General features: G+C 55.7%; 1 protein-coding gene across 20 annotated transcripts in view; it reads right to left on the bottom strand.

The window, feature by feature from the left end:
• Nucleotides 1–21,101, bottom strand: part of LOC135415218 (uncharacterized) — a 75,349-nt gene that overhangs the window by 8,860 nt on the left and 45,388 nt on the right. For 5 of the 20 annotated variants that reach the window (XR_010430996.1, XR_010430997.1, XR_010430999.1 and 2 more), the window contains 2 exons: nt 20,738–20,855; nt 19,644–20,258 (listed from right to left, as the gene is read on the bottom strand). The exons of 2 other annotated variants lie outside the window; for them this stretch is intronic. Coding sequence is in view for 5 of the 18 variants with exons in the window: in XM_064656885.1 (XP_064512955.1) it covers nt 1,994–2,095; nt 2,818–2,856 (141 nt within the window). In the remaining 13 variants the exon portion in view is untranslated. Of the gene's footprint in view, nt 1–1,993; nt 2,096–2,203; nt 2,274–2,817; nt 3,239–5,434; nt 5,584–6,554; nt 6,680–6,763; nt 7,230–19,643; nt 20,259–20,737; nt 20,856–20,904; nt 21,082–21,101 lie in introns of those variants that run through there. 13 more of the 20 variants (XM_064656885.1, XM_064656887.1, XM_064656886.1 and 10 more) reach the window with 10 other exon arrangements.

Genomic DNA, 21,101 nt, shown 5'->3' with positions numbered 1-21,101 from the left:
GGGCAGGAACACTTCTGCTTCTGTCCAGCCCGCTTTCAAACTCTTCCTCCACTTGCTGTTCATGTTTGTTACTTCTGCTTTTTGGTTGTCGGTGATTTTGTGTTTGGTGAGTTGTTGGGGTATTTTGGGGGGTGTTTCTTTGGGGAAGGAGGTTTGTTTGGTATTTTGTAACACTGTAGGGCAATTCAAAAGAAAGGTCAAGTCTTTCTGCTGTTTACTTCTTTACTGTTAATAACCCGAGTTCTCATTCTGCATCTAGGGTTATAAGTGGTTAGCAAGTATCAGTGTACTAGAATTAAAGTGCAAAAGAGACAACAAGAACTGACCTTTTGGCTCTGAAATAGTCTAATACTTTTCATTTAGCCAAAGCACATTTAAAAGGTCCCCCAGAACAGCAAGAGAGGGAGAATTTAATCAGTTGCTATGACAATACATTCAAAATGCACATCTACTTTCTAATTTCAACTTGTCTCTCATTACACTTCTGGCCATTTGTTCTGCTTGTATTAAACCAATTCTCTAAAAATACCTTGAATTAAGACTATTACCAGCCAGAATCCTACATCCTCTAACGAAAATTCTCCCTCTTTTTCATAGGCAAGACAGTCTCAACTACTGACTTCCAAATGGAAGACCTTTCCCAACACAGCCTTGCATTTGATCATTAATACAGTAAATATGCAGACAGCTCTCCAAAGGATTTTAAGCATTAAGGCCAGGCGCTGTGCCAATATATATCAATATTTATACTTTCCCTGCACTTCAGTACAAGCTGCCTTTTACTCCGTAATCCTCCTCATATGACCTGCTCTCCATCCAGTGCTCCAACAGTCCTGACAGGCAGATAAACATGACCTGATCAGCAAATAAGGAACAGGAAGTATGTTAGTTCTGTATATGGGACCACTACAATCCCTTTTGAAATTCTGTATATTGTTCCACATAGGACACTTACAATATTTTTGGTTTGGCTCTGTTATCATTATCTACATGAATGGAATCATTTCGTTCCTGTAATATCCACACAGCCGAGAAGGCTTGCTTTTTCTTTAGTAAAAGCTGATGACAAACACAATCAGCTAAAACCTTTAGCACAGACTATGGGATCATTAACAGCCTCCAGTGTATACTGTTGTCAGAGAAACAATTAATTTGTCCTCTCAAAACCTGGCTGAGTGGAAGAACAATCTTCTTCTTGCACAAGCAAATCTAAAGGGTTTTTTTGTTCATTTATTTGCTTTTGAGATTCTTTCCCTTCTTCCTATGTAGTACATTGCCCAACTGTACTTGACACTTTCAGAACAAGGAAAATTACCTCAGGTGGGAAATGCTGCAGCAAAGAACACTGCCTCTTACCAGCCTATCTGAGCTTTCATCTTGTGATTAATCACAGTTCAATATGAAATTATTCAGGCTGCCATTCAGTGTGACAAGCTGCAGTGTAACAAGCTGCAGTGTGACCTCAACACAGGTCATCAACAGATTACAGTTCAAAAGGGCAGTGCCAAGCCCCTTTAGAGAAGGACAGAATGGTGGGGGTTGGACAATACCTCTGGAGATCATCTAGTCCAGTCTCTCCTGCTCAAAAAGCGGGATTAGGCAGAAGAGGTTGCTCACAACTTTGCCTGAGCAAAAGTGTTTTAAGAATCTCCGGGGATGGAGACTCCACAATTTCTCTGGACCAGTCCAGAGGAGAACTTCTTAAGTTATTGTTTTCAGTGGGAAGGTAGGGACAGAAACAAGTGATCCCAAAACTTCAAACCCATCCCCACAGCGGTCCAGAGCAGCTTGAGCCCAGGCTCCTGCCTTCCCAGGGCCAGGCTCTTCTCTCTGTGAGGCACCCACCAGCCGGGCACTGCCCTGCCCGGCGGCCCCGAGCGCCTCAGGCGCCGGCCCGGCCAACGCCTCGCCCTGCGCGGGCGCCGCTTCCAAAATCACTACCCAAGAGACACAGCAATCAAAGCAGAGGGACTGCACTCCCAGCTTTTCTTACCTGCAGGCACACACAGCACAGCACGTTGGACATAAAAGCCACAGGGTTAGTCCTGCCAGAGGCGTCCGGCACACCCACGGCGACCAAAGGGAAACAGGGAGCCTGGGAACACGGAGTAAAAGACACCTTAATTAGGACTACACTGAGCACTAGCCAGGTCATTCCCACAGACAGCTTCACCGTCCAGTCACACAAAAAGCACTTCCCTACCGGGGCCTCAGTTAGGATGGCTCCTGACGCTGACACCTCCGTTTGCCCCGGGGGAGCAAGAAGAACATCCCTGGGAAGAAGTCACCCCCAACAACAAAAAGGCAAAATTAGTGAAGCATGGGGTCCTCTTCTGACTAGATTGCCACCAGCATTCAATAGCAAATGCCACGACTATTCTGTGACAGACGAGAAAACCCCGTTCTCCCAAACAAACAGCGAGGAGATTTATGGGCACGCCTGGAAATTTCCTGTGAGGAACTTTTTGTAACTAAGGAGCAGGTGCTATCTTGAGTTGAAGGCATCAATTTGACAGACACTTAGTACAGCAAACTCTTCAGCAGAGCAATTAATTGCTGCCTATTTGAACAGCAGGGGAGAGAAAATGACAGTCGAAGGGAAGACAAGAAAAGTAGAACTGCAATCAGCTGACTTTTCTTCCATCTCTCCCGAGAAAGCCTAGTTTGTCTGTTCTAATAATTCTATGCCCTTTTCTACAGGAAACTTAGACCAAGGCTGAAAAAACAACTAGAAAACACGGAGAGAAGCTTTTTAGAATTCCACGTGATTTTCCCAAACCGATCCCAGAAAAGCAGAACTCGGTAGAATGTACTCACCTCGAGGCCTTTGGTCTTTTTTTCCATAAGCTTCGTCACCTGATTGAAAAAGCAGAGTAGACTCGGTATTTAGGCTCACAACAGGAAAACTTCCCCTTCGTTTCCTAAAAGAAACTACATTAATCTGCACAGCTGCAGGCGCGTCTCCAGCTGTTAAAGCCTTTCAGCTTTTCAAAGGGTGAGAATGCCCTGCTAAGGAAGGCTGAAAAATGCTCGGAGCCTGCGGCACAGGTCAAAGAGCCCCTCGATTTTGTCTGTGTTCCAGTCCCTGGCTAAAGAAAGGGCAGAAGAAGCGCAGCTGTTGCTTGCCTTTTCCCTCAGAGGTTTTGCCAGGCGCCGGGCCAGCCCGGGCACTGCGGGGGAAGGCCGGCAGCGCCCAAACCCCGCCGCTTTGCCGGGGGCGTCGCTTGCGAGAGCGCCCCCGAGCGCCGGGCCCTGCCTCACAGTCGCCGCCTGGCGGACACGGCCGGGAGCGGCACTGCAGCCGCGCGCGGCACTGCAGCCGCCCCCCCCCCCCCCACCTTGGCGAGACCCGCGGCGCCTTTCGCGCGTACGGGCCTTTCCTCCCTAAAACCTGCCCTTGCCTAGGAAAAGCTGAGCAGTTCACAGAGTTGCTGTTTCCAGCCCAGCTTCCCAAAGGATTTCTCTCTCCCGGCAGCACAGACAGGGGCCCCGAGGCAGCGCACACCCTCCCCGCGGGGGGGTGTGGTGCGTGTGCAATGCCAGGGCACATCCGAACCCGGCCCTGCGGCGGCACGCAGGTGCAAGTTTCTCCGCAGAGGCGAGAAACTTGCCTGTCGCTTCCCCTGCCTGCAGTCGCCGATGGCCGCGGGGGAGGCAGAAGAGCGGCCGCGCCGAACCGCCGCGCCCAGCTTACCCCGGGGACGATGTCCGTCGGATCTGGCGCCGTGGGTCGCTTCCTGGGGGGGGGGGGAAGGCGGCGGCGCAGCTCCGACAGCATCTCCAGGCCACGGCGGGAGCGGGAGCGGAGGGGAGCGGGGTTGGGGAGCGGGGGCGGGAGGGGAGCGGAGCGGAACGAGGCGGGAGGGCGGAGCGCCGCGCCGCCATCTTTAGTGTGGTCGTTCCGGTCCTGGCGGCGCCATCTTTACTGTGGGCTTGGCGGACTTCCGGGCAGGGGCGCCATCTTTAGTGTGGTCCTTTCGGTCCTGGCGGCGCCATCTTTACTGTGGGCTTGGCGGACTTCCGCGCCGGGGCTTTGGAGGACTTCCGGTCGCTCTCTACTTCCGGTGACCGAGCTTACCCAAATTAGCGTCCCTCCTCGCTAATTTCTGCGCTTTCACCCCCAAAAAAATCTTCATGTTATTCCCCCCCCACACACCCCGGGAGAGACGGGAGACCGCCAGTCCCGCCCTGCCGCCGGAACCGGCCCTTAACTCGAGCAGGGAGCGCTGCACCGGCACGAGAGCCACTGCGCATGCGCCGCCGGTCCCGCTCCTGCCTGCCCTTACTTACCACGTGATCGCCGGCGTCTTGCCAACGACTGCGCACGCGCCGGCGTCGCCACCTCGGCTTCCCCCCCCACCCCGCCGCCCGACCGCCCGGCTTCGCTTTCTTACTGCGGCTCCCCCTCCACTTTTTCGGCTCCCTGGGGTTCCCCCACCCACATTTTCGGGTCCCCTTCTCACATTTTTGGGGTGATGACCCCGCAATTTACGGTTCGGGGGGGGGAGGAGAGGAAACGGGGTGCCCAAGAAGGCGTTTCTTCTTTTTTTTTTTTTTTTTTTTCTCTTTTATTTCATTTTCATTTTATTTCCTTTTTAGGTTTTTTGCCCCTTTTTTTTTTTTAAATTTTCTTTTCTATTTTATATTTCCTTTTTTATTTCGGTTATTTTTTATTTCCTTTATTTTTCATTTGCTCTCCCAGTGCTCCCCAGTAACACCCAGTGCTCCCCAGTAACACCCAGTGCTCCCCAACAACCCTCAGTAACACCCAGTGCTCCCCAGTGCACCCCAGTAACACCCAGTGCTCCCCAACAACCCCCAGTAACACCCAGTGCTCCCCAGGAAACACCCAGTGCTCCCCAACAACCCCCAGTAACACCCAGTGCTCCCCAAAAATTGACCCAAAACCGACCCCAATCACCCCAAAAGCTGACCCAAAACTGACCCCAAAACCCCACCCCAATCATCCCAAAAGCTGACCCAAAACTGACCCCAATCATCCCAAAAGCTGACCCAAAGCTGACCCAAAACTGACCCAAATCACCCCAAACAATGACCCCAAACTGACCCCAAAAACTGACCCAAATCATCCCCAAAACTGACCCAAAACTCTGCATTTATTTGGCATCATTTCCTCTCAAAAACAACATCTTCAATTTAGTTGATTGCTAAAGCTATCATTTTAAAATCATCTCAGGAATCAAAAGGGACTGGAAAACACACACAAATCATTCCTGCACCCACCAAATCATTAGGAATTGGAACCCGATTCCCTCATCTCTCTCCTTGTTCTTCTTGGCTGGAAAACCTGATGATCCCCGCTGGCTATTTTTAGGCTGCTTTTCTTCCACAGCTCCTTTCCTCCCGGCTGAAACCTCCTGGCATATTCGGGGCTTATCAGGATATATTTGCTGCTTTCTGAACAGAAGCACACAAAACGCATTGAAGCCAAAGAGAAAATGACAAACCAGAAAAAAAAAAAAGAGCCAAAAGAAATGCTCTGCCTGCCTTGGTACGCTCTCTGCTTGATCATTCCAAAGGAGATTCTCCACGGATCAGAAGCAATTACCAATCATTTTTCCTCTGTAACAGTTAATGAACAACTTGGGTTTCTGTTGAGGGGCTGGACATGTCCAGTGAGGGTTCAGGGTCTGGTGGGTTGTTTATGGCAGATCCTGACCGGCCCAGGCCAAACCCAACCACCCCCATTGCTGCTCCATCCCACATGGAGAATATTGATACTGTATAGAAATACTCCCCTTCCCTGCTACTTCATCCTTCTTTACACATCCGTGGAGCAGGTTTTCTCCACCCTTTGTTCCCAGCAACAGCTCTCCAGCCCAAATCCCAGCTCCCACAGACACAAACTAAACACACCTAAGGCGATGGTTCCATCAGCACCTGGAATTCCAAGCTCCCCGTTCCCTGGAATGCTCATCCCAACACTCACAGCAATCTCACCTCAGCCCACAGGCTCTCTGTCCTCAGAGGCAAACACAGCCTGCTCTGGCACTGCGTTCCTCTCACTCCTGGTCTCCTGCAAACCGCCAGGGAAATCCAATCCCTCAGACCCTGCACCCCTGGACACGGGGGGGAACTAGAGTTTGACCCGGATCCCAGCACCCTGGACAAGTGTGTTCCCAGGAGCACAGGCCTGTGGCTCCATCCAGCCCATCCATCCCCTCCTTTTCCCCCAGGGAGTCCCAAACCCTCCCCCAGCTCCCCTGCATCTGTCCCACGGCCCAGCCCAGCTCCAGGCTCTCCCCCAGTGCTGTGTCAGCTCCAGCCCGGGCAGAGCTGCAAACACCCCCCAGCTTGGCCCCCCGGGCTCCTGAACCCCCAAGCCAAGGCTCAGGCTCACCAACAGGGACCAACCTGCCCCACTCAGCACAGCCCAACCCCACAGCTCAGGGATCCCACGCTCACCTGGCCCTTTGCCCCTTCCTCTCCACCCTTCCCAGCACGCAAGGACCAGCCTGCAGTGGAAACAGAGCCAGTGCCCAGGGAGCAAATGCCAACAGCCAGGAGGAGAGAAACGTGTCCCTCTGACTTACCCCACCCCACGGGCAGCACCAGGTGCCCCAAGCGCCAGTCGGTGGGGCTGGAGCCTGTTGCCTTTGGCTGCTCACACCCCAACACATTTGGCATTGCTGGACCGAAGTCAATGATTTTCCCTGTCCTGAAAGAGAGAAGAACAAGAAAATTAAGTGCACTGGGGAAGTCAAAGGCTCTTGGCTTTCACCCTTCTCTTCTGATTACTCACCACAGGCGTTTCTTCCCTAAAACCTGCTCTTACCCCCACCCCCACCACCCCCGCCCCGGCCGGTCCCCGCCCCTGCCCTGCCCGGCGGCCCCGAGCGCTCCAGGCCCGGCCCGGCCAACGCCTCGCTCTGCGCAGGCGCCGCTTCCCAGCCCGCCCCGACCGCCGGGCGCTGCCTCGCAGTCGCCGCCTGGCGGACACGGCCGGGAGCGGCACTGCAGCCACGCGGCCCCCCCTTGCGAGACCCGCGGCGCCTTTCGCGAGGACGGGCCTTTCTTCCCTAAAACCTGCCCTTCCCTAGGAAAAGCTGAGCAATTCACAGAGTTGCTGTTTTTATCCCGGCTTCTCAAAGGATTTCTCTCTCCCGGCGGCGGCGGCGGCAGCAGCAGCAGCAGCAACGCTCCCCGCGAAGCCCTGACCGAGGTTGGGAATTGACACACAACAAGCCAAGAGCATTAACTCGGCCCCAAAACACTCCACAAGAAACCAATTTAGAGTTACCCTTGCCTCCTCCCCCCCGCGCAGGCCCAGGCTTTGGGATTTCAAGGCAAACCCCGAGAGGCCCAGAGAGCAGCAGCCCCTCAGCCCCAGCACGGCCTCCCCCGGGCTCCCCCGGCCGGGAACCGGCCTAGCCAGCCCCTGCTGTGCAGCACAGCAGGCGGGGGGATGACTTTTGGGACCCCTTCCTGGCCGCTGCAGAGCAATGCAGGCATCGGGGCCAAGTCCTGCCCGGCCCCCGGGCACTGCAGACAGTTCAGCCCCAGCAGCAGCAGCAGCAGCAGCAGCTGTTCTGCCTCTCGCTCCCCTCTCATTCGGACCCCAACGGTGAGGAACAAGCCCCGAGCACAATCAGCACCGAGCAGCAAGGCCTGGGCTTGCCAGAGGCTTGGGCCTTCCTAGTCCTGGCTCTGGGCTTCCTTTGCTTTCTTCTGCTGCAATTCTCCTGCCCCAGGAAGTGTTAAAAGACAGACTGCTCGGTGAGCCATGCCCTGAAACAGCAATCAGTTCCAAGGCCAGAAAATCTCAGGGTCACACTTAGAAACCCTGCCGCGAGGCCCCCGGAGAAGCCAAGGGGAGCTGGGATTCCCTGGAGTCCCAGGGAACCGAGGGGAAGGTGGGAAAGAAGCAGAGAGCAAACCCCCCCAGCTTCTCCCTGCAGCCCCCAATGCAGGTGCAGCGAACACACGCCGGTGTAGAGTTTTTAGGAGAGCTTTAAAATAACCTAAAAAACAATCAGTTCAACGAAAAATGCTTCTGCAGTCCGCGCTGTCTAACAACTCAAATTGCTCACCAAGAAAATTACCTAATTTAGAACAACTGAATTGCAGAACCTCAGAGCAGCTGAGGGATTTCATGCCCCCTGTGCCTCTTGCATCATGGAAAAGGACTGGGATGCACTGGGAAAGACTGGGGGCAATGGGGAGGGATGGGGATGGGACTGGGGACACTGGAGAGGGACTGGGGGCACTGGGGGGATTTGGGCTGGGAGTGGGGACACTGGGGTGGGACTGAGATTTTCGGGGGGCGGGAGGGGACTGGGAGCACTGGGATGGGACTGGGGGTCATTGGGGAGGGACTGGGGACCGTGGGACTGGGGGCACTGGGATAGGAGTGAGATGCACTGGGGAGGGACTGGGCCGGGACTGAGGGCACTGGAGAGGCCCTGGGGGCACTTGGGGGAACTGGGCTGGGACTGGGATTCTCTGGGGAGGGACTGAAGGCCCTGGGATAGGACTGAGAGGCACTGGGGAGGCACTAGGACACACTGGGGCACTACTGGGATGGGACTGAGGTCAGTGGGGAGGGAACTGGGATAGGACTGAGCCAGTAGGGAAGGACAGGGGTGCACTGTGGAGGGACTGTAATACAGCAGGGAAGCACTGGGATAGACTGGGATCACTGGTGAGGGAATTGGGATGGGACTGGGGGCAGTGGGAAAGGACTGGGATGGAACTGGGCAAACTGGGGAAGGACTGAGTTGCACTGCAGGAGGACACTTGGGAAGGAATGGGTGCACTGGCTTGCACTGAGAGAAGTGGGAAGGGACTGGGATGAGAGTGGGGGCACTGGGGTGGGACTGGGAGCACTGGTGGCACTGGGCTAGGACTGGGGGAACTGGGGAGGGAGCAGGGAGGGACTGCGAAGTGACTGGGATGGGAATGGGATGCACAGGGAAAAGGAGCACAACGCACTGGTGTAGCAGTACGTTTGGATACATGTCCGGAATAAAGACAAGTGCCAAAAAATACTCAAGCACACAAAATATCTTTTATTACAGTGAGAATAATAATAATAGTAATAAACTTAGCAAGAGGAATTAAAAACTAAAAAGGATACAAACTAACTACCTTATCGGGTGGCATTAAGACAAATACTACGAACAGCATTTAATACAGTATTAACTAGTGAAAAGGGATACCAAAAAAAAAAGGATCTTAACACAATATTATGGATAACACGATATTGGTTAGTCAAAGGGGAAACTAAAGGCAAAATACTATAAACATAAAAGGGGAATTAAAGGAACACTAAAAGGATAGTAAAAAGTTTGTTCTCTCAGTTGCTTCCTATCAAAAACTGTGCTTACCCACACAGACAGGCCAGGGCTGTCAGGATCTGCAGCAGCTGGTCGGTACTAGGGATGGACTGGGGTGCAGTGGGAGCAATCGGGAAGGAGTGGAGGCACTGGGGAAGGAACAGGGAGGGGACTGGCTGCACTGGGATGGGGTTTGGGGCACTTGGGAGAAACTGGGAGGGACTCAGGAGGGACTGGGGATAGTGGGAAGGGACTGGAAAGGTGAAATTGAAACAGACTCACCTGAGTCACGGTCTAAGAAGTCCTGCTACAGCTCCTGAGTCCGAACAACAGCCAAGGGGCCTCAGCCCAATCCCTGGCCCCTCCTCCCCCTCATTGTTCACACCTGAGCCTTCCCCATAGAACAGCTGACTCTACCCAGTACTCCCAGTTCCCTCCAATGGCTTGCAATAGAATTACTAGACTCCCCAGAGTGTTCCAAAAATACAATCCCAATCCCACAGTAATTTCTACTCAAAACCAACAGTCCCTGACCAAAGCATGCAGTCCATATTCTAGCCCCCAGCTCTACCCCAGCCCCTCAGTGATTTCAGCTCGAGACCCACAAGCTTTATTGCACTGCCAGCTCTGCTCTCTCAGCAGCAGCTCCAAATCTTGCCAGCGCCGCCACGGGAAGCTGCTCCAGGTTCTCACTGCAGGATCTTCAGCTTGGCTCCAGCTCTACCACTTTCCAGCTCCACCCTCACATTCCCAGTCCCAGTCCCCCAGGTGCTCCTCCAGCCCCACAAACCCGATCCCAATTCCAAAATCACAAGTCCACCCCTATACTTATTTAAACTCTACCCACCCAATCCACGTTCCCGCCCATTAATCCCTATTCCACAGCCACTCAGGGATTTCAGCAACGCTGCCACAGGCCCTATCTCAGCTCCAGACACCCTCCCAGCTCCACAGATGCAATCCTACCACTATGCTGATTTCAGCCCTGCCTCTCAGTCCACATTCCCAATTATAATCCCAATTCCACAGACACACAGCCATTGCAGCGACGGTGCCACAGGCCCTATCTCCGCCCCACACTGATTCCTGCCCAAGTGTTACTGTCCCAAGCCAAACCTTGACCCTACCCCAGCCCCTCAGTGATTTCAGCTCCAGACCCACAAGCTTTATTGCACTGCCAGCTCTGCTCTCTCAGCAGTAGCTCTGCATCTTGCCAGCGCCGCCTCGGGAAGCTGCTCCAGGTTCTCGCTGCAGGATCTTCAGCTTGGCTCCAGCTCTGCCACTTTCCAGCTCCACCCTCACACTCCCAGTCCCCCAGGTGCTCCTCCAGCCCCAAAATTCCTATCCCAATTCCAAAGACACAAGTCCACCCCTATACTTATTTAAACTCTACCCACCCAATCCACGTTCCCGCCCATTAATCCCTATTCCACAGCCACTCAGGGATTTCAGCAACGCTGCCACAGGCCCTATCTCAGCTCCAGACACCCTCCCAGCTCCACAGATGCAATCCTACCACCACGCTGATTTCAGCCCCAGCCTCTCAGTCCACATTCCCAATTATAATCCCAATTCCACAGACACACAGCCATTGCAGCGACGGTGCCACAGGCCCTATCTCCTCCCCAAATTGATTACTGCCCCAAGTGTTACAGTCCCAAGCCCAGAACCCATGCCTACCCCAGCCCCTCAGTGATTTCAGCTCGAGACCCACAAGCTTTATTGCACTGCCAGCTCTGCTCTCTCAGCAGTAGCTCTGCATCTTGCCAGCGCCACCTCGGGAAGCTGCTCCAGGTTCTCACTGCAGGATCTTCAGCTTGGCTCCAGCTCTGCCACTTTCCAGCTCCACCCTCACACTCCCAGTCCCCCAGGTGCTCCTCCAGCCCTAAAATTCCTATCCCAATTGCAAAGACACAAGCCCAGCCCTAGACTGATTTCAGCTCTCCCACCCAATCCATGTTCCCACCCATCAATCCCTATAACAGACACACAGCCATTGCAGCGACGGTGCCACAGGCCCTATCTCACAGTGATTGCTCTGATTCCTGCTCCAAGTGTTACAGTCCCAAGCCCAGAACCCATCCCTACCCCAGCCCCTCAGTGATTTCAGCTCCAGACCCACAAGCTTTATTGCACTGCCAGCTCTGCTCTCTCAGCAGTAGCTCTGCATCTTGCCAGCGCCGCCTCGGGAAGCTGCTCCAGGTTCTCGCTGCAGGATCTTCAGCTTGGATCCAGCTCTGCCACTTTCCAGCTCCACCCTCACACTCCCAGTCCCCCAGGTGCTCCTCCAGCCCCAAAATTCCTATCCCAATTCCAAAGACACAAGCCCAGCTCTAGACTGATTTCACCTCTATCCGCCCAGTCCACATTCCCAATTTACAATCCCATTTCCAGCTGTAGAGACATTTCAGCGACGGTGCCACAGGCCCTATCTCCACCCCACACTGATTCCTGCCCAAGTGTTACTGTCCCAAGCCCAGAACCCATGCCTATCCCAGCCCCTCAGTGATTTCAGCTCGAGACCCACAAGCTTTATTGCACTGCCAGCTCTGCTCTCTCAGCAGTAGCTCCAAATCTTGCCAGCGCCACCACGGGAAGCTGCTCCAGGTTTTCACTGCAGGATCTTCAGCTTGGCTCCAGCTCTGCCACTTTCCAGCTCCACCCTCACACTCCCAGTCCCAGTCCCCCAGGTGCTCCTCCAGCCCCACAAACCCGATCCCAATTCCAAAATCACAAGTCCACCCCTATACTTATTTAAACTCTACCCACCCAATCCACGTTCCCGCCCATTAATCCCTATTCCACAGCCACTCAGGGATTTCAGCAACGCTGCCACAGGCCCTATCTCAGCTCCAGACACCCTCCCAGCTCCACAGATGCAATCCTACCACTATGCTGATTTCAGCCCCAGCCTCTCAGTCCACATTCCCAATTATAATCCCAATTCCACAGACACACAGCCATTGCAGCGACGGTGCCACAGGCCCTATCTCCGCCCCACACTGATTCCTGCCCAAGTGTTACTGTCCCAAACCTTAACCCTAACCCTACCCCAGCCCCTCAGTGATTTCAGCTCGAGACCCACAAGCTTTATTGCACTGCCAGCTCTGCTCTCTCAGCAGTAGCTCTGCATCTTGCCAGTGCCGCCTCGGGAAGCTGCTCCAGGTTCTCACTGCAGGATCTTCAGCTTGGCTCCAGCTCTGCCACTTTCCAGCTCCACCCTCCCAGTCCCAGTCCCCCAGGTGCTCCTCCAGCCCTAAAATTCCTATCCCAATTCCAAAATCACAAGTCCACCCCTATACTTATTTCAGCTCTCCCACCCAATCCACATTCCCGCCCATTAATCCCTATTCCACAGCCACTCAGGGATTTCAGCAACGCTGCCACAGGCCCTATCTCAGCTCCAGACACCCTCCCAGCTCCACAGATGCAATCCTACCCCTATGCTGATTTCAGCCCTGCCTCTCAGTCCAAATTCCCAATTATAATCCCAATTCCACAGACACACAGCCATTAGAGCGACGGTGCCACAGGCCCTATCTCCACCCCACACTGATTCCTGCCCCAAGTGTTACAGTCCCAAGCCCAGAACCCATGCCTACCCCAGCCCCTCAGTGATTTCAGCTCCAGACCCACAAGCTTTATTGCACTGCCAGCTCTGCTCTCTCAGCAGTAGCTCTGCATCTTGCCAGCGCTGCCTCGGGAAGCTGCTCCAGGTTCTCACTGCAGGATCTTCAGCTTGGCTCCAGCTCTGCCACTTTCCAGCTCCACCCTCACACTCCCAGTCCCCCAGGTGCTCCTCCAGCCCCAGAATTCCTATCCCAGTTGCAAAGACACAAGCCCAGCCCTAGACTGATTTCAGCTCTCGCACCCAATCCACGTTCCCACCCATCAATCCCTATAACAGACACACAGCCATTGCAGCGACGGTGCCACAGGCCCTATCTCACAGTGATTGCTCTGATTCCTGCTCCAAGTGTTACAGTCCCAAGCCCAGAACACATCCCTACCCCAGCCCCTCAGTGATTTCAGCTCCAGACCCACAAGCTTTATTGCACTGCCAGCTCTGCTCTCTCAGCAGTAGCTCTGCATCTTGCCAGCGCCGCCTCGGGAAGCTGCTCCAGGTTCTCACTGCAGGATCTTCAGCTTGGCTCCAGCTCTGCCACTTTCCAGCTCCACCCTCACACTCCCAGTCCCCCAGGTGCTCCTCCAGCCCCAAAATTCCTATCCCAATTCCAAAGACACAAGCCCAGCTCTAGACTGATTTCACCTCTATCCGCCCAGTCCACATTCCCAATTTACAATCCCATTTCCAGCTGTAGAGACATTTCAGCGACGGTGCCACAGGCCCTATCTCCACCCCACACTGATTCCTGCCCCAAGTGTTACTGTCCCAAGCCCAGAACCCATCCCTACCCCAGTCCTTCAGTGATTTCAGCTCCAGACCCACAAGCTTTATTGCACTGCCAGCTCTGCTCTCTCAGCAGTAGCTCTGCATCTTGCCAGCGCCGCCTCGGGAAGCTGCTCCAGGTTCTCACTGCAGGATCTTCAGCTTGGCTCCAGCTCTGCCACTTTCCAGCTCTACCCTCACCCTTCCAGTCCCAGTCCCCCAGGTGCTCCTCCAGCCCCAAAATTCCTATCCCAATTCCAAAGTTACAAGCCCAGCCCTAGACTGATTTCAGCTCTCCCACCCAATCCACGTTCCCGCCCATTAATCCCTATTCCACAGCCACTCAGGGATTTCAGCAACGCTGCCACAGGCCCTATCTCAGCTCCAGACACCCTCCCAGTTCTACAGATGCAATCCTACCACTACGCTGATTTCAGCCCCAGCCTCTCAGTCCACATTCCCAATTATAATCCCAATTCCACAGACACACAGCCATTGCAGCGACGGTGCCACAGGCCCTATCTCCGCCCCACACTGATTCCTGCCCCAAGTGTCACTGTCCCAAGCCCAAACCCTGTCCCTACCCCAGCCCCTCAGTGATTTCAGCTCGAGACCCACAAGCTTTATTGCACTGCCAGCTCTGCTCTCTCAGCAGTAGCTCTGCATCTTGCCAGCGCCGCCACGGGAAGCTGCTCCAGGTTCTCACTGCAGGATCTTCAGCTTGGCTCCAGCTCTGCCACTTTCCAGCTCCACCCTCCCAGTCCCAGTCCCCCAGGTGCTCCTCCAGCCCCAAAATTCCTATCCCAATTCCAAAGACACAAGCCCAGCTCTAGACTGATTTCACCTCTATCCGCCCAGTCCACATTCCCAATTTACAATCCCATTTCCAGCTGTAGAGACATTTCAGCGACGGTGCCACAGGCCCTATCTCCACCCCACACTGATTCCTGCCCCAAGTGTTACTGTCCCAAGCCCAGAACCCATCCCTACCCCAGTCCCTCAGTGATTTCAGCTCCAGACCCACAAGCTTTATTGCACTGCCAGCTCTGCTCTCTCAGCAGTAGCTCTGCATCTTGCCAGCGCTGCCTCGGGAAGCTGCTCCAGGTTCTCACTGCAGGATCTTCAGCTTGGCTCCAGCTCTGCCACTTTCCAGCTCCACCCTCACACTCCCAGTCCCAGTCCCCCAGGTGCTCCTCCAGCCCCACAAACCCGATCCCAATTCCAAAATCACAAGTCCAGCACTATACTTATTTAAACTCTACCCACCCAATCCACGTTCCCGCCCATTAATCCCTATTCCACAGCCACTCAGGGATTTCAGCAACGCTGCCACAGGCCCTATCTCAGCTCCAGACACCCTCCCAGCTCCACAGATGCAATCCTACCCCTATGCTGATTTCAGCCCTGCCTCTCAGTCCACATTCCCAATTATAATCCCAATTCCACAGACACACAGCCATTAGAGCGACGGTGCCACAGGCCCTATCTCCACCCCACACTGATTCCTGCCCCAAGTGTTACAGTCCCAAGCCCAGAACCCATGCCTACCCCAGCCCCTCAGTGATTTCAGCTCCAGACCCACAAGCTTTATTGCACTGCCAGCTCTGCTCTCTCAGCAGTAGCTCTGCATCTTGCCAGTGCCGCCTCGGGAAGCTGCTCCAGGTTCTCACTGCAGGATCTTCAGCTTGGCTCCAGCTCTGCCACTTTCCAGCTCCACCCTCCCAGTCCCAGTCCCCCAGGTGCTCCTCCAGCCCCAAAATTCCTATCCCAATTGCAAAGACACAAGCCCAGCCCTAGACTGATTTCAGCTCTCCCACCCAATCCACGTTCCCACCCATCAATCCCTATAACAGACACACAGCCATTGCAGCGACGGTGCCACAGGCCCTATCTCACAGTGATTGCTCTGATTCCTGCTCCAAGTGTTACAGTCCCAAGCCCAGAACCCATCCCTACCCCAGCCCCTCAGTGATTTCAGCTCCAGACCCACAAGCTTTATTGCACTGCCAGCTCTGCTCTCTCAGCAGTAGCTCTGCATCTTGCCAGCGCCGCCTCGGGAAGCTGCTCCAGGTTCTCGCTGCAGGATCTTCAGCTTGGCTCCAGCTCTGCCACTTTCCAGCTCCACCCTCACACTCCCAGTCCCAGTCCCCCAGGTGCTCCTCCAGCCTCAAAATTCCTATCCCAATTCCAAAGACACAAGCCCAGCTCTAGACTGATTTCACCTCTATCCGCCCAGTCCACATTCCCAATTTACAATCCCATTTCCAGCTGTAGAGACATTTCAGCGATGGTGCCACAGGCCCTATCTCCACCCCACACTGATTCCTGCCCCAAGTGTTACTGTCCCAAGCCCAAACCCTGTCCCTACCCCAGCCCCTCAGTGATTTCAGCTCGAGACCCACAAGCTTTATTGCACTGCCAGCTCTGCTCTCTCAGCAGTAGCTCTGCATCTTGCCAGCGCCGCCTCGGGAAGCTGCTCCAGGTTCTCACTGCAGGATCTTCAGCTTGGCTCCAGCTCTGCCACTTTCCAGCTCCACCCTCACACTCCCAGTCCCAGTCCCCCAGGTGCTCCTCCAGCCCCAAAATTCCTATCCCAATTCCAAAGACACAAGCCCAGCCCTAGACTGATTTCAGCTCTCCCACCCAATCCACGTTCCCACCCATCAATCCCTATAACAGACACACAGCCATTGCAGCGATGGTGCCACAGGCCCTATCTCACAGTGATTGCTCTGATTAGTGCCCCAAGGGTTACTGTCCCAAGCCCAGAACCCATGCCTATCCCAGCCCCTCAGTGATTTCAGCTCCAGACCCACAAGCTTTATTGCACTGCCAGCTCTGCTCTCTCAGCAGTAGCTCTGCATCTTGCCAGCGCTGCCTCGGGAAGCTGCTCCAGGTTCTCACTGCAGGATCTTCAGCTTGGCTCCAGCTCTGCCACTTTCCAGCTCCAACTTCACATTCCCAATCCCAGTCCCTCAGGTGCTCCTCCCGCCCCACAAACCTGGTCCCAACTCCCAAGTCCATATCCCTGCCCTAGGCTGATTTCAGCTCTTCCCCCCGTCCACGTTCCCGACCATCAATCCCTATTTCAGAGACACACAGATGTGTCAGCGACGGTGCCAGTCCCTGTCTCAATCGTACAGTGATTTCTGCTGCACTGCCACAGTCCCTATCCCTGCTCCACAGTCCCTTTCCGAGCACCACTCTCCCTATCCCATACCCAGACCCATAACCTTTATTTCTCTGCCAGCTCTGCTGTCAGCTCCCGGTAAAGCTGCTGCACGTTCCAATCCTAGCATCTTTCTTTTGTTAAAGGTCTGAGTTTTCCACCCCAGCTCTCAAGCCCACATTCCAGGCCAGGCCTAACTATTTTTATCCCAGCTCCACCCCTGCAGTACTTATGCCAGGTCCATGCTCCCTAATCCAGCCCCACTCTTGTTCTGCCCACAGTCCTACCGTCTTTATGTCTCCACCAGCTCTGCTGCCTGAGCTCCAGGTTCTCAGCTTTCTGCTGTCTCTGCCTCAGCTTTCTGCTGCCTCTGCCTAAATCTGCTCCTGGGTATCTCTGCAGGCCCGGGCTGTTGACAAGGTCACAAATCAGTCTTTGTCGTTCACTTAAATATCTCTAGGAGCTGTCCCACCCATCCCAACGGGAACAGCAACAAAACAATAGAATAAACAATCAAGTAGTCAAAGATGAAAATAAAAGTAAAATAAAATTATAATAGAATGAAACATCTTTTATTACTTTTCTTTGTAACAATACTTTCAGTACCAGCCCCACTGAGAGGCTGCATCCTAGTCCTTCTGGTTCGGGGGAGCACCCCTGAGCATGGGCTGCTCCCCCACTGAGCACTGACCAAAGCTGGCCGGCACAGCTGCCCGGGACACCGCCTGCCCACCGCCCTGCCTCGGCAGCTGTGGGGGACCGACCCCGGCTCCCCCTGGATCGGCAGCCGAGGGGGTGCTGCCCCATGACTCCCCACCGCTCCCTGGAGCGGCAGCCGCGAGGGTCCCACCCTGGCTCACCGCCGCTCCTCGGCCCGGCGGCCGCGCCAATCCCGGGCCGGCTCCCGCCGCTCCAGCGCCGCCCCCAGCCCCGCCGCCGAACTGCCCCCAGGGCCCCCCGCCCACGCCGTTTATAGCCCGCGGCCCGCACGGCCCCGCCCCCCTCGTGCCAGCCCAGCCAATCCCAGCGTCCGGCAGCGTCCGGCCCCGCCAATCCCCGCCTGCCCGTTCCCGCCCTGCCCGTCCCCAAGAACCCCGCTGTCCCCTCAGGACCCGCTCCCAGGGGCTGCTCCGCTTCCGCCCGCTCCCCGCCTCCCTCCCCTTCTCCCGGGAGAACTCCGGGACGGGACGGGACCGCGGACCTCCCACCCGCCCTTTCAACAGCGCCTGCGGGAACCGCGGCAGCGCAGGCGCGGCTCCGCCGGATCCCGAAGCAAAGGCGCCGAGACCGGCGCCTGAGGGGAACGCGGGGGACGAGGTGGAGAGGGGGGCGGCTCCGCGCCGCGGCTGAGCGGGCAGAACTTGCTCGACCGCGGCCCCGTTGAAAGGGCCGCCGCCGCTCCCGCCCCCTCCCCGCCTCCCGGAAGAACTCTCAGACGGGACGTGAGCGCGGAGCTGTGCCACCCGCCCTCCGTGGTCCCAACAGGGCCTGTCGGGGGCTGCGGCAGCGCAGGCGCGGCTCCGGAAGCAAAGGCGCCGGCACCTACAGCGCCTGAGGGGAACGTGGGGAAGGGGGGCGGCGCCGCGCCGCGGCTGAGCGGGCACAGCTTACGGGACCGCGGCCCCATTGAAAGGGCGGGCTACGATTGGACGGAGCGGAGAAAAGCGGGCTGGGAGTGGCGGGCCGGGATCGGACCTGCACGTCGGGAGCGGCAACCGCGGGACCCCGTCCCAGCTCACCGCCGATCTCGCCCCGGCTCCCGCCGCTCCAGCGCCGCTTCCACCTCCGCCGCCGAACTGCCCCCCCCCCGCTTCCCCCTCCGCTATTTATAGCCCGCGGCCCGCACGGCCCCGCCCCCCCGTGCCAGCCCAGCCAATCCCCGCCCGCCCGTTCCCGAGAACCCCGCTGGTCCCGCAGGCCCCGCTCCCGGAGCCCCTCCCGCCCGCTCCCTCTCCTGGGAGAGCTCCCGGAGGGGACGTGACCGCGGAGCTCCCACCGCCCTTCCGTGGTCCCAGCAGCGCCTGAGGGGAACGGGGGGACGGTGCCACGCGGAGGGTCCGCGCCGCGGCTGAGCGGGCAGAGCTTGCGGGACCGCTGCCGGATTGAAAAGGCGGGCTGTGATTGGACGGCGCCGAGAAAGGCGGCCCGGGATTGGCGGGCCAGACGCTGCCTCGGGCCCGGATTGGCGGGGCTTGGAGCCCGCGGGGTGGCGGGAGGTGCTCGGGTGGTCAGGAGGAGGGACTAGGGCCGTGTCGGAGGGGCCCTTCCCGCGGGTCCGTGGCCGCCCCGGGTCCCGCTCCCGGGACCCCGTCCCCTGCCCCGCCCCTTGGTCGGGCTGCACCCCCGCGGTCCCGGCCCCAAGGCCCCTGCAGAGCCCCTCGGGGAGCCCCCCACCGGCACACGGGGCGGTTCCGGATCGCGAAGGCGGACTGTGCGGCATGGGGGACCGGGGAGCAGCGGCGACGTGGTGGGCCGGGAGTCGGCGGCGGAGAGCGGGGAGGACGCAGAGCGGCAGTGCGCCTCTGACCGCCTCTCCCCACGCAGCAGTTCTGCTTCTACGGGGACTTAGACTGCCCCGACTGGGTGCTGGCTGAGATCAGCTCCCTGGCCGAAATCTTTTAAGTGCCCGCCCCCACCCCCATCCCCCTGCCTGCCCCAGGCCCGCTGCCCACCCTCCTTCTCCTGCGCAGTCCCCACTGCTGCTGAAGTTCAGCGCTATTTCAGTACTTGTTCTACTTGTGTTTCTGAAAAAAAGCTAGAATCAGGATAGCCAAAGCAACATAGACAGTCTATTCCATCTTCAGCTACATTACAGGGCAAAGGAAATAAGTGATCCTACCCATCAGTGGAACAGGGAAAGAATGAAGATTAAGTCTGTGAGCTATAGAAGAGAAAAATCACACTGTAACAACTTAGAAGATTGCTCCAAGACCACAGTCACAGGAAAAGGGAAGAGAGCCAGGGGCAGAAACTGTAAGGCCAAAAAGATGATGGACACATCTGTGCATCAATCAGGTTCAGAGGTCACTGCATGCCCCAAGCCTAATGAGTTCTCTGGTTTATGTGTGTTATACACCTATTAATTACTTGAATAGAAAATTTACAATTGAACTTTCACAAAGGTTACAGAGTGATATCCCTGCACTGACCATTGCAGCTGAGCTTCTGCTACAGATTCTGACACGTCAGGTGACTGAATGTTTGCTTGTTTTCTAGGCTCTCCTTACAGTCCATCCAGGTCATGAAATATAGAGGGGATTTCTTGAGAGGCAGCTTTTAGACCTCATTCCCTTACCTTCATGGTCAATGCCATCAGCGCCACTCTCCCTCTCTTCTTGCTCTTCATCGAGAGTTCCTCGTGTTAGTATTAGCTCAGAGGGACCCATTGCAGAAGCATCAGGTCCTTGAAGGGAACAGAAACGGCTGTACACAAACCAGCTTGCTAAAGGTGAGGGAGCGTGTGCACTGACAACTTCTGTCTGCACAGAAACCCAGCAATGAACACCTGCTCTAAGGGGACAGAAAGCTGCTTGTGGATCCCAGACACAGGACAGACTCCATCAGCACCTACTCACCTCATCTAAGGAACAGTGCAGCCAACAGCAGAGCTTTCTCATATTCTGATCTGACTGTTTTGCCTTTTCTAAAGTATTTCATTATTTCTAGTAGGTCCACTGCTTTAGCTACACAGCGGGGTTTCTTCCAAACCTGTGACTGACACAGGAAGAGCTAAGTGTGACCAATCCCACAGGAACTAAAGCCCCCTCTAACATGGAGCTGCTTTCACATTTCTGCTGTGAGGACAAAGAAGCACTGTACTACTTCACAAGGCAAACTCTTCAGAAAACTTCTGCAGTAAACTTTATCTTCCTGGGGAGGTACCTGCCAGTGTGCTGCCCTGCACACACACGCTGCCCATGTCCTTCCACAAGTGTTCCAGCTGCTCTCTCTTTTGTTTATTTTGAGCTTTCTCCCGTAGACAAAGATTTACATGTGGATTCTGAGAACATTTAAAACATCAGGAGAAGAGAAACCTCACCCAAACCCAGCAGCCTGTCCCCCAGTCAGAGAGCAGAAGTCACTACGCAGGTCTTACATTTCAACTCAGGTTACACAGAACTTCGGACTAAGCGTGGAAAGCAACCTCCAGTCAGGTGGGATTCTAGGACGTTTTCAGCAGCGCCGGGAAGCCAAACTCTGTGTAGCTGTGCCTGCAGAGAACTGTCCTTTGGACAGCCAGAACTCA

Source organism: Pseudopipra pipra, chromosome 5, assembly GCF_036250125.1.
Source record: "Pseudopipra pipra isolate bDixPip1 chromosome 5, bDixPip1.hap1, whole genome shotgun sequence".
NCBI lineage: Eukaryota > Metazoa > Chordata > Aves > Passeriformes > Pipridae > Pseudopipra > Pseudopipra pipra.
This window is presented reverse-complemented; position numbering and strand designations above follow the sequence as displayed.